The 12,490-nt window shown below is 42.6% G+C and overlaps 2 protein-coding genes across 2 annotated transcripts in view; one reads left to right on the forward strand and one right to left on the reverse strand.

Annotated features, from left to right (window-relative positions):
* The window catches only part of EI24 (EI24 autophagy associated transmembrane protein), a 43,247-nt gene extending 43,057 nt beyond the window's left edge, over positions 1–190 (reverse strand). The window contains exon 1 of the mRNA XM_067563479.1: positions 180–190. The gene's annotated coding sequence lies outside the window, so the exon portion shown is untranslated. The remainder of the gene's footprint in view (positions 1–179) is intronic.
* A 2,101-nt stretch (positions 191–2,291) lies between these two features.
* On the forward strand, positions 2,292–10,281 carry LOC137162643 (surfactant protein C-like). Its single transcript, XM_067562544.1, has 6 exons — positions 2,292–2,467; positions 3,616–3,753; positions 4,989–5,120; positions 7,102–7,218; positions 8,512–8,634; positions 10,125–10,281. The coding sequence occupies exons 1-6, from the start codon at positions 2,420–2,422 to the stop codon at positions 10,206–10,208; spliced, it is 642 nt and encodes a 213-aa protein (XP_067418645.1). The 5' UTR covers positions 2,292–2,419; the 3' UTR covers positions 10,209–10,281.
* Positions 10,282–12,490: the final 2,209 nt, after the last annotated feature.

Genomic DNA, 12,490 nt, shown 5'->3' on the forward strand with positions numbered 1-12,490 from the left:
TTTTCAAGAGAGGTTCTTCCATGGTGGCAGCTGGGGCACTGCTCCAGTCAGAAAGATCAGATCATCATAAGTAATGACAGACAACAGAATTCTGGAGGGCCTATTAATCCTTGCTGATTCAGGTTTAAGCCAATCCCTTGCTATTAGAAATCAGGAGACCCAACGTGGAGATAGCTTACCCCACATCTGCTACTGCACGGTTCTTATACCATTCTTTGACGTATCGGGTGTTGGCCAAAGTTAGAGGCAGGATACTGAGCTAGTGGGACATCGGGTCTCATCCCCTCTGGCAATTCCCGTGTTCCTATAATAAAATCAAAAGGAAATAAATGTACAGTACCTCCATCCCTATCCTATGTGCTACTCCCCACTGTTAAATTAACAGAGCTGCTCTGCTGCTGCCTGACTGATCCATGCAGGGCAGCACTGGGGTGCCCAGAATGTACATGACACTCATGCATGTGTAAAATACTACGTGTGTGAGATTGTCTCCCTCTAGAAGTGGTCCACAAAGAGAATGAAAGCTTCCTACCAGCTATGGGGAGTTACTCCACAAGAAAGGGCTGATACCACTCACTTCAATAGGAAGAGGCCGATTGTTTAGCACATGCTCATATCAGCAACTGACCAGCTGCTTTGACTCAGTAGCAATCAGTGCACCTCATACCGATGACTGTTAATTAACAAAGCACTTTGCGAATGTAGATACAGCATGTTCTTTGTTCTGAAGAATTTACAGTCTCCAGCTGAAAACACAGATGAAACAGAACTGGAAACAGTGCAGGGATAGGAGGGTGTGGGGTGTTACTGACAAAGTGATAGAGGGATTACTGAAGAGGTGGGGGGAGGCAGGAGTAGAAGGAGGTGAGAGGGTACCTGGTAGATGAGAACTGGGGGACCGATGCAGATGTAGGAGGGCAGCATAATGGAAGGGATGAAGCAGGACACGGGGATAAAAGACAAGTACAATGCTTCCTACATCAAAACCATGAACCTTCACAACAACAGCCACATTCCTTTAGTGACCAGTAGGATAGATTTCACAGGCATACAGATTCCAAGGCCAGAAGGGATCACTGTGATCATCTACTCTGACCTCCTGTATGACACAGGACAGAGACCTTCCCAAAAGAATTCCTGTAATACATACAGAGGTAAAATAACTTTTCTACCTCTACTCGAGAATCCCGGTTATTCATCCAAGATCAGCATAAGCCCTTTTGGCCACAGCATTGCACTGGGAGCTCATGTTCAGCTGATTATTCACCATGACCTCCAAATCTTTTTCAGAGTCACGGTCTCCCAAGGTAAAGTCCCCCATCACTTAAGTATGGCCTCCATTTTTTGTTCCCAGATGTATACATTACATTTAGCTATATTAAAACGTATATTGTTTGCTTATGCTGTTTACCAACTGATCCAGCTTGCTCTGTATTAATGATTTGTCTTCATTATTTATCACTCCCTCAATTTTTTTGTCACCTGCAAACTTTATCAGTGATTTTTTGTTTTCTTCCAAGTAAATGAAAAAATGTTGAATAGCGTAGGGCCAACAACATATCCCTGCACACCCCCACTAGAAACAAGTCTTAAAATGTCATCACTGAGCAGATATATCAGTTAACCAACTTTAATGTGTGCCAGGTTAATTTTATATCATATAGGTTTTTTAATCAAAAGGTTGTGGTACCAAGTCAAATGCCTTACAAAAGTCCAAGTATATTACATCAACACTATTACTTTTATCAACCATACTTGATATCTTTTCGTTCCTATTACAAGTTAGTTTGACAGGATCTATTTTCCCATAAACCCATGTTGATTGGCATTAACTATATTACCTTCATTTAATTCTTTATTAATCAAGTCCTGTATCAGCTGCATCATTATTTTGCCTGGGATTGACAGGCCTATAATCACCTGGGTCACCCTATTTGCCCTTTTTAAATATTGACACCACCTTAGCTTTCTTCCAGCCTTCTGGAACTGATTTAGGAAGGTCAGTTTCAGTGGGCCTGAGAAGTTCAATCCAGACTGATTGGACCAAGGGGGAACCAGTTCCAGTGTTAAGGATTCCTCCTGGCCTGTCAGAAGCCTCCCCTTCTCTAAACACACATTTTGAAGTTCATCAGAACTTCTGTCCAAATAGTGATTCCAGCTGCTTTTTTAAAAACCTCCCCTGACAAAAGCAGATTTTATGAGGCCCTATTAGCACTACATTTGATGGTTTTATAACGGTCTGTTTCTATTATCACGTTCAGGCAAATATGAAAAATTCCTGCGGCAAAAACAAGGAAGTTCAGGGTTCTGAAAATCATCCTGGGAAAGGAACACTGGGTCCCAGGACACTTTATAAAGGCAGGGGAAGCTCCTGGGAGGGAAAACAGCTGCCTTGGATTTACAGAGAGCGGCAGAAAAGATGGATTGCAAAAGCACTACCGAGCTCACCATGCCTGCTCAGCCACCTGTAAGTAACACATTATTTTTGCAGTGGTTAGCAAGGGTGGGAGACCCCCTGTTTGGTGGAGTGTGTCTTCCAGAAATATTTAATCAACGCCCATTAGCTAGTGATTTGATCAAACAAGGAGTAATATGTGGAGTGTATTTGTCTCAAATGAAACAGCACGAGGTCATGCGCTGAGGCTGGATGGGGACTGCAGTCTCTATCCCTATGGCCATGTTTTTAAACAGCCTGCATTCAGCTTTATTCTAAGAAAGAAAGAAAGCACATCCCCCAGTTAATACTTCCCAATTGCTAAGCCTGGACAAGGGTATTTACGTTTACCAGAGGGGGCAGATCTTGTCCCAACAGCACTTAGAGAAGGTGGTTTGGGGCCAGCTCTGTGCAAACAAAAGCTCCAGGTGGTAGGAAGATCAAGACAGGTGGCTGGCAAGAGGGCAGGCAGGGGGAAATGAGAGACCCCTGGGGAGCAGCTGGGGGAAGTTTGAGTTGAAGCAAATTCCAAACATTTAAATGTCTGGATTAAATCGAAGATACTGTGCACGACGGTAGGGAGGGGCATCAGCAGCACGTCCGCTCAGGGAGGTGAGGCAGATGGCTGAACTGGGCACTTACAAACGTTAGATGTTCTTTTTATAATGGACTATCTAAAAATACCTGATTTAAATGAGGACTAGCTTTTACCAGTACACACACACACGCGCTAAATATCTGCTCTCGGAATTAAACCTTAAAATGTAAATACCTTCCCATGCTGTACACCACCGATTTCAGTCAGAAGACAGCCCCCTCTGTCCTAGCGAAGTCCTTGGCATGCACACACAGCAGGTGCTTATCCTGACTGAATGCACAGCCCATTGTGTTCTGACTTGAGGAGGGGGTCGCAAATCAGCATGAGGCTAGGGAACCTATTGCAAATCCAGCTCTGCAAAAATGATTAATCTCATTTAGGGCCTAAATCCTTTAAAACTTTACGCACATTGCTAGTGTTTACTCATGAACGCAGTCCCACCGAAGTCAGCTGGAGTAGTGCAAGATCAAACCCTTTAGTCAAGACTTTACCAGGAACGAATTTCCCATTTGTGGTGTTATTCCTGCCAACGTACTTTGTAACTGGGAATTATCAATTACCTGGGACATTTATTTCCCTTCAGGCTTACAGCATCACGCGCAAAGTGAGCACAACCCCACAGAGAATCATCCTCGCTTCAGTCGTGGTCGTTCTCCTTGGCTTTTTCATAGTTAGTGGCGCTTTGGTGGGAGTTTACCTGACCCAAAAACATTCAGAAAAGGTGAGCAGAACAGCCAGTAAAAAGCTATGCCATTGCTCTTTTGTTTGCTCAACGTGCCTCAGATACACGTCAGTAAATTTCAGCCACAAACTGCCATGAGACATCTGACTTGGCACACATATGCATTTCTATCCCTAATGCACATTTACAAATCACATCAATAATTTTTAAATGCAAAATTTTGACCTTCCCCGCCCAAACTGTCCATTTCAGACATGACAGGATGATTGAGAAATCATGACATCAAGGCACTGTTCTTAAGCTCAGGTTTATAAACCTTAACATTTGTCTGAAGGGCTGTGATGTATATTGACATCAAGGCAAGACTTCTCCAACTTGTCCTGCGGTGTGTGATTCAGCAACGGGCTCCTTGCATGTCATTCCAATTGGCTGGTACTATTTATACAGACCTTGCTTTCACTTAAGAAGTTCAGACATTACATCAGGAACTTCCTAGGTACTTTTCCCCTATTTACACACACAGTATGTACAATTTTATAACAGTTTTTGGCTGTAATAAGTGCAGTAGCAAGGTTAAGAAGTGAACTAAGGTAAATCCAGCCCAGCATCTGTGCAATTTAGCCCTGCAAATTGCCATTCACAGTAAGCTTGGGCGTACTGGTGCCCCACTTTGAAAATTCACCCCCTGATGGCAAAGTCAGCCCTTCAATGTGGTCACAGCTCCTGCTGAACTCAACAGAAAGCTTGTGTGCATGGAGGATGAAATCCAGCTTCCAGCTATAATTTTGCAACCCCCCTGAATTATATTTGCCTCGGGGTAGCTTCGTTATTTTTACTCTTGAGCCGTGCTCAGATACTTTGGTGATGGGAACCAGTGCGTAAGAAGCTGCAGAGATAATAACTTCTCCCCATTCTTGTATTTGTGTGAAATACCCTGGGTCAAACTCTACCTCTGCATGCACATGCAGGTTCAGATTGTGTCACTCAAGTGGTTACTTACTGAACTAGCATTATCAGCAGCCTTTAAAAAGAAAAAAAAAAAGGCTGGTTGTGCATCCCCTTTCTGTACAAGGGGTGGCCCGGACTCCCAGCTGCCTCAGGGCATGTCTACACAGCACAGAAAAATCTCCGGCTGGCCTTTCTTTGTTGTGTAGGCGTACCCTGAGACTATGGGTATCTGGAATATGGCTTTTGGCTCATTTCACTTTCACGCTTCCCTGACAAATATGCTAGGCCTACAGATGGTATTTCATATCCTGAAATGTTTCTTTGAGGTCCTTGACATGGTCATCCAGAAAAGCGAAGGGGAAGAGCAGACAGCCATGGTAAATGAACGGGAGAGCGTGGCTGCTTTCCAAATCAAAAGAAGGAAATCCACAGCCACTGTCGTGTACAACTATAACAAAGTAAGTGCAAGCAAATGGGCTGGAAGAGCTGCTGTTTAACAAAGGAGCCTGGATTGAACTGGAAAGAAAAAAAGGTTCAGTTCAGATAATCAACAAGCTGGAGCCGCTTGTGCTTATGTCAAGGAAACTCTGCCTTTTCCACAGCCCAGTGGAGGTTCCAGAATTACAGCAGAGGACTAGCAATCTTTGCCATCCCATGGCACTACTCTCTGATCAGCCCTCCCGTTAGAATAGGCACTTCCAGGAATGGTGAAAGATCAAAATGTGGTCCAGGTGCATGGATCAGTAGCTTTCATTTAGGCAGGGAGACCAGGCGGGGCTGTCCCAACCCCAGTTATTTAACCTATCTTTGGAGCGTGACATGATACAAGAGTCTCAATATTTATTATTTTTATTTATTTGTATTGTGGTAGCACTTAGCAGCCCCAGTCACAAACCAGCACCTCATTGTGCTAGGCGCTGTACACAGAACAAAATGATAATGCTTAACCCAAGGAGCTAACCATCTAAGTAAATTTACAAAGGTTTCATTTAGGCAGCAACAGCCCAATGCTAGTTGTGTATGTGGATGACAGACTAATATTACTAACTGACCTAACCATAGCCACACCAAGTCAACTGAAAATTATTGCCACAAATGGCCAACTCTCAGGGTATAAAGTTAATAGAGAAACATCTTCTCTATGGTCACTTCAATTAATCCTGCAAACAGAGACCCAATCCCCCTTGACACACTGACTTTAGGGCTTTAAAGAAGATAAATTGGAGAGGATGAACAAATTTCGTCAAGATAAGCATACCTAGGTTTCTTTATTTAGCTACACAGCTCCTTTTAGAGCTCCCCAATGGAGTTTTTTAAAAGGCTTAAGTGAAATCCTCAGCAGTTTTGTGTGATCCAAGTCACTAGGATGTTCTGTATTTGCCAGAGCAGGAGGTAGCCTCTCTCTAACTAATTTTAAACTTTACTGAGCTAAAAGTTACACCATCACTTCTTATCTGAACGCTCCCAGATGGAGGCAGAAGTGCTGGATACACCAATGTTCAACTAAACACCAGTTCACCTGCTTAGCAGACTGAGATTCAGAGGGAATTAAATGCAAGTTTGAAACTATTCCAAAACTTAAATCAAGGGTTTTATATTCCATTATGAATTTACAAGAATGAGACAGTTTAAAACAAAAAAAGGCTTTTTGCTCCAAAATAAAACTACTATTGAATGAAAAGCAGTCTCCTTTTCACTGAAGAACTATGTGATATTTTCAAAAGTACACATCTCAGATTTCCTTTCAAATGAAGATCAGTTGCGGTCAAGACATTTAGGGCCAAATTCTTGACCCCACAAAGACAAAGCAGGCAAGTCAACCCCCTGATCCTTTGTGTAATGGGGAATTAGCAGGTGGGCTAAAGCATAGTGGCTCTTCTCCCCTACTCACAAGCTCCTGGTGTAGGGAGGAGAGTTCCCAGAAGAAAGGGGGCATGATTAGGGAATCCCTAAACCCCTGTCATCTCCAGCTGCCTGACTGGACCCTTGGAGCTGTGAGGCTGGGCATAATTTAGTGCAACAGCTGGATTACTCTAATGCCAGAAGTTCCAAAACTATAGGAATGTAAAAGTGGCTTCAAGCTTTTTTTCCTCTCTCCTCTGCTCCTGTGCTGAACTGAAAACGTAGCCCTTAAAATTTAGAATTTGGCTATTCCACAAACACAAACTGAAATTCTAAGTTGTGAAATGGCCCAAAAGAAGAATGAATAGAAGTGTTTGTAGTATGCTTTGTGCAAACTTTTCATAACCTTTGCACAGCTTATTTGTTGGGGGCTCAGGCAAGACCAACCCAGGCCTTTCTGCTGGGGAAATAAACAATTTCTATACTAGCTTTTACACAGGGAAATTTCACAGGTTGTCTTGTTGGTCAATGAACACCTTGAACTCTATTTCTTGAAAGTGCCTCCTCTCAACTGACTTTTTGGATGTTTGCTTGTAGGGTTTAATAAGTCTCAGAATCACCAACAGTAAAAAATGTTTTGTTATGAAGATGGATAAACTCAACATACCAAGCTTGGATGAAATTTCCAGAGATCTTCCGCATTTTGATATCAAAGTAAGGTTCACGCGTCTGGGCTTTTATGACATTGTTGTACTAAATTGTAGACTGACTGACAGCAACACATTTTAAACCTGGGGCACCAAACTTCTGGCCTACTTAATGTGTTTATCCCACCTCCCTGAAAGAATCAGATTCTGTCAGACAAGATTTCATATTTTTAAAGTTAAATTTCTAGCCCTGATAGCTTGAAAATAAACTTTCAAAACGTAATACTACTCATGGCTGAAGCAGCTCTGAGAGAGATGTAAATTGCTCAAAATTCATCTTGGTGAACAGTTAACCCTGAAGCCTAACGATCATTTAAGGACAATTTCCACATAACCTAATTGTACAAACGCAGCTAATTTGTGCTCACAATTATATAGGGAAACTACATAACTGCATGTACAAATGGCCAAATAAATGAAGGGAAATGATGATGATGATCCTAAAAGTACCCTTGCATCATTTCCCCCCAAGTAATGCTGAATGCAGCAGTCACTAGAACATAAGGTTCATATTCTACCCTCAGTCATCTGCAAATCTTCTAGGGACAGCAGTGGCCAATCTGGCTTGGATACTTGACCCTAACTTCATAGAGCCAGTCCACCGTCCGTAATTTAAATTGTACTCTGGCCCCCTCCACAGATTGAGTTGGATACCCTTTTTAGAACCTGCATTTCCCCTGAAACAGAGTTTTTGAATTACAATTACTGAGTGTAGTGGGACTGGCCAGGCAGCTGGTGGAATAGATGGTGCCCTACTCACTAAAACGGCTCTGAATGTAGCTGTTTGCTACATAGGGCTCAAATCAGAAACTCAAGATAGTTGTCTACAACTATGCTATCAAAGGCTTTTCCCACCATTCAAAACAAGCTGTATTCAGCAGGATGTTAAGGAGCTGCTGCCCTCTGCTGTTACCAAGAGATTCTGCTCTTAGCATTCTTGATGCAAAATTCTCTCACCTCAGCATCTTCGGGTAGACATACACTGCATTTTAAAACCGAGTCTCCTCTGACTCCCACTGGTGTCTATCCATCCATCAACATTCTGCTTAAAGTTCAATAGTTGGATTTTTAAAATGAAAGTAATCTATGAAAAATTGATTGAAAGAACTGGAAGACAGATCTTGTGACGGAGTGGGATTTACTTTTAACTAATGAAACTCTGTTCCATGGTTGCTATAGGAAAGCTACAGAACATTTCCACTGACTAGAGCTCTCCTCGGTTTCTTGCTTGCTGCTATCAAGCGCCAGTGCTTGTACCTTGATCATATGAAGGGCTAGACTATGGCAACTTCTTTTACAGAAGGTCTCTGGAGACAATAACGTCTCGTACAGCTTCACAGAAGCGGAACCGGCTGACCGCACTACACTGGGAACTACTGTGAACATTCTCTGCAGCGACATCCCCATCTACTGGGCTGTGCCTGTGAGTGGTAGTTCTTTTTCCTTTTCGGCTTTTGCCCCTCTCCAAACCTATCTAGAGTCAAAACTCTCCTCCTCTGAGTCAATTGATGCAGCTCCCCTCCTTTCCTGACTTGCTACGCATGCATCTTCTGGGGCATTCCCATTTCAGTGGATTCAGAAAAGGAGATAATTCTGACTCTGAAGCCAAAGTGGAAGAACGTTTCAGTGATAAAAAAATCCAACCACACCCTAACCTGCCTCTGCTGAGCACAATGTCATGGTGGGGGGTCAGCACACTCAGTGCCTGGACATTCACTCTGCATCAACTTGTCAGGATCTACCTGCTGCGAGCCCATCTCAGGAGAGAAAGTGCTCCCTCTTTCAGCTAGCACTCTCTTGCCCTCCACAGCTTAAGGGTAGGCGCACAGAGCATGGGTTCTTCTGGGCTGGTGGCACCAGATGATGATGTTTGTGTCATAAGGTTAAGATGCTCCTATAGCAACACAGTTGATGGGAAGTGGGGCATCATCATACCCTGTGGTTAGAATCCAGCCCTACCCTGAAGAATCAAAAGCAGTGTTCAGCACTGCCCATAACACTTGGGCTTTGAAGAGGTGGGTGTAAGTGAGTTGGAAGCCTCAAGCAAAGCCTCACCTGGACTGACAGTTTGGAGAAGCTGCATCTTTTATCCAGAGCAGAAAGTGCTCAGTAAGGAGCCTGGATGGCCCAGAGTGCTGACAAAAAGTTGATCTAGGCTACATGCACTCCTCAATCCTAATTTTGATAGGGATTCCATCTTTTAAAGCTCACAGGGTACAAAAATCATCCTAGATTGCCAAGGGATCTGATGCAAAGTCATAGTACAAAACTGGGAGGCATAAAGACAGCAGATAAGCGAAGCGGAGACTGATCTGAGGTCTCATTCTCAGTTAGGCAGGATGAATGATGGATGAGTTAGGCATGGCAGAACAGCATTTGGAGAGTGAATGATTTGCATCTGGTGGTTTAGAGTTGCCCCCACCCCATTATTTTTGGGCCCTGTGCTTGCAAGTTATTAAAAGCATCCCACATTTTCCTTGGGGCCCAATAGGTTTCCTTGCCCTGCCCTGGCTACATAATATTATGCCAAAGTCAACCACACCTATGATGTGATCACTATCTAGGAGATCAAGTTATAAAAAGGCAGCAATGCTAGGCTGCGATTCTGACAGCGGATTTCAGTTTGTGCCCAAACTACTTAACCTCCCCACTTCTGGCTCAGATTATGAGGAATGGGATTGGTATTCATCCAACGGATCACACAACACTTCTTGTCACAATCTTATTTTCAAGACTGTCTTCAAGGTAAGTTTCATGACTCACCCCACAAATTTGTCTCTTGAAAGGCAGTCAGGTTTAATGTTATTTATGGTAATTCATCCATCCACCATCACTTAATATGACTAACCAGGTAGAGCGAAACAATTGGTATGAGTTCTCGGAGTTTGAGTTTTTCCTTCTTGTTTCCCCCAGCGCAAGATCCAAAGAAACCGCAGCAGTTCTGCTCCTCTTGGCTCCCCATGGTGTTTTTTTAGCTCTTTCTGTTTCTACTTTTGATCTGAAATCTCAAGTTACTGTGTGAACGATGCCTATTCCTCAGCACAGATAGCAGAATCCTGGATGAGACATGCAATGCTCAGAATAAAAGCCATTTTTAGAACTTTTTGGAGTGGGTTAATACATCAGATCCCTCATGTATTTCAGAAGATCCTTCCAACTGGACAATGCCATCACACAATACCTAGATCAGGGGTTTCCAAAGGTTTGACACATTTCAAACACCATAGGAAATAAAATTACTGCAAAATATGGGGAAACAAATCCAGTATGAGAGGAAATAAGCAGAAAATCAAAATTCTCGAGAGAGGAATGCCCTCAGCCCCGAAGGCTTCATAATCAGTTTCTACAAAAGTTGTTCTGACATTATTCGTCAACCCATACAAGAATAATTCAAAGATTTTAGAAGAAAAAACAAAGCAAAAAACTACTTTGCCCCCAAGAAACATAGCAAAGTTCATTAATAAGGCTCAGACTCCTAACTGTCCCCAGACCAGGAAGAGACATTTAGTTTTGTGCATGCTGCAGACCACTATCCATTATTAACAATCTGAAGACAGAGCTATTTGTCTAATGCAGGCGGCTACTCTGGTATTGCAACCTCCCACCATGTATGGATTTTGGCACCTGAAGGAAGAGCTCCCATGATGACTTGAGAAGCTCCTTCATTCCTAGGATTTTCAGGGCTGCCCTGATGCAGCAGCAAATCTTCTGACTGCCCTCCCTTCCCTGCCTCCAACTAACCTCCTGCATTATCATCTGCCCATGATCTCTACCCGGGATAGTAGGAGGTAGGGAAGGGCTGCTGGATTTCTGGCAGAGATGTGGAAGTCAGGGAATTGCTGCTTTTTGGAAAATTCCAGAGTGTTTTTATGGTGACATTACTTACATGAGTGATTAAGTTATGCATAGAAACAGTCATGACAGGGTCATTTTGAACATGACAAATAGTCTCACCACTTATTTTTCTGCAGCATTAATGACGGAAGATTGCATCATTTTAACATGTTGGCTAACCCTTGTTAAAAAAAACTGTTGGAGGACTGTTTTCCTAGTGCAGCCATGGTTAATGTTTCAATAACTTCCACTCCCTTTTGCTAATCAACAAGGAACCATTAAATGTCACTTCCTCCACATGAAGCAGAAACATTACTTGAGACGCATTGCTATGTTATGTATTCACAGGGTGTGGGCTATGCTCCGGCCTTTAAACACTCTGCCAGAGTTAATCCTGTAGTCTGCCAAACGGCTCAGGGTCACCCTTTCCCACAAGAATAGGCCACGTGACTTCAACATCTCCAAGACTGGGTCTTCAGGCACCCACACTCCTAGTTCTCACCCTGAGCTCTGTACAGTAAACAGGAGTCTACCTCCATCACACTCAGACTTTTCTACTCCCTTCAGGGGCATGGGAAATCAGTATTTGCAGAGATACCAAGCAGACGTTTCCAAAACAGGGTAGGTTCATATACTGCTATTAGGAAAGTTACTGAGTCACAAACCTCAAGTCAGCTCCCAGAGAGAATGAGGGGAGAACCGAACATCCTGAATACCTCAATGAAATAAAAGTTTATGAAGTTTCATTTATATTGTTTAAATATTAAAGGCACCTAAAAAAATTGTTATAGGCCCCTCAAAGGGGAAACTATTACCCACATCACTTGTTCACTAAAAAAAAAAAGCAGCAGCTTTTCATCTTCCTGAGAAAAATCAGACTAGATCACCTAAGACATTTTATAGTCCTTTTTACAGGTTTTTTTTACATTTTTATATATTCAACAAATAACATTTATAGCTTTAATTTAAAATGTCATTGTTCATGTTGCTGTTTGTGTGGGCAAGGTTGCATATAGTTACTCAGTGTAAGCACTTGGCTCCACATATTGAAGTAGATATTTAAAGAGATCACAAATAATCACTCCATAAGGACTGAGATTTTTAATTTGTTAAAAACTACATATCCTTAATTAACACACATACACATCTAAAACAAAGGCTGTCATGATTTATCTATAACTCCTTTATCCCAATACTGCAGAAGACAATATTGCAATTACCACAACCTATGCAAACACTGTTAGTAAAGTATCATTTGTCATATTATGCTTTCACCCATTTCTGAATGTCATGGGCCACACAGACTGTGCTTTCCTTCTACCCTTACTGCCATGCTCCCTCCTTCTGCATAGTTTTTGTGGTAACGCATGAGTCTCAAAGCTCACATAGGATTTCCACCTAACCTCCTGTAGGCACTTTAACGGAAGCCACACTGAGTTTCCCAA

The sequence above is a fragment of the Emydura macquarii genome, unplaced genomic scaffold, assembly GCF_026122565.2.
Source record: "Emydura macquarii macquarii isolate MOO-44397 ecotype Brisbane River unplaced genomic scaffold, CSIRO-AGI_Emac_v2 contig_312, whole genome shotgun sequence".
In the NCBI taxonomy this organism is placed as follows: Eukaryota; Metazoa; Chordata; order Testudines; family Chelidae; genus Emydura; species Emydura macquarii.

Excerpts from the sequence above, each read along its gene's own strand:
- LOC137162643 (XM_067562544.1), top strand. The coding sequence starts at position 2,420 with ATGGATTGCAAAAGCACTACCGAGCTCACCATGCCTGCTCAGCCACCT. Across the intron at positions 7,219-8,511 it reads TTCCGCATTTTGATATCAAA|AAGGTCTCTGGAGACAATAA; the intron begins GTAAGGTTCACG and ends CTTCTTTTACAG. Across the intron at positions 8,635-10,124 it reads CCATCTACTGGGCTGTGCCT|CGCAAGATCCAAAGAAACCG; the intron begins GTGAGTGGTAGT and ends TGTTTCCCCCAG.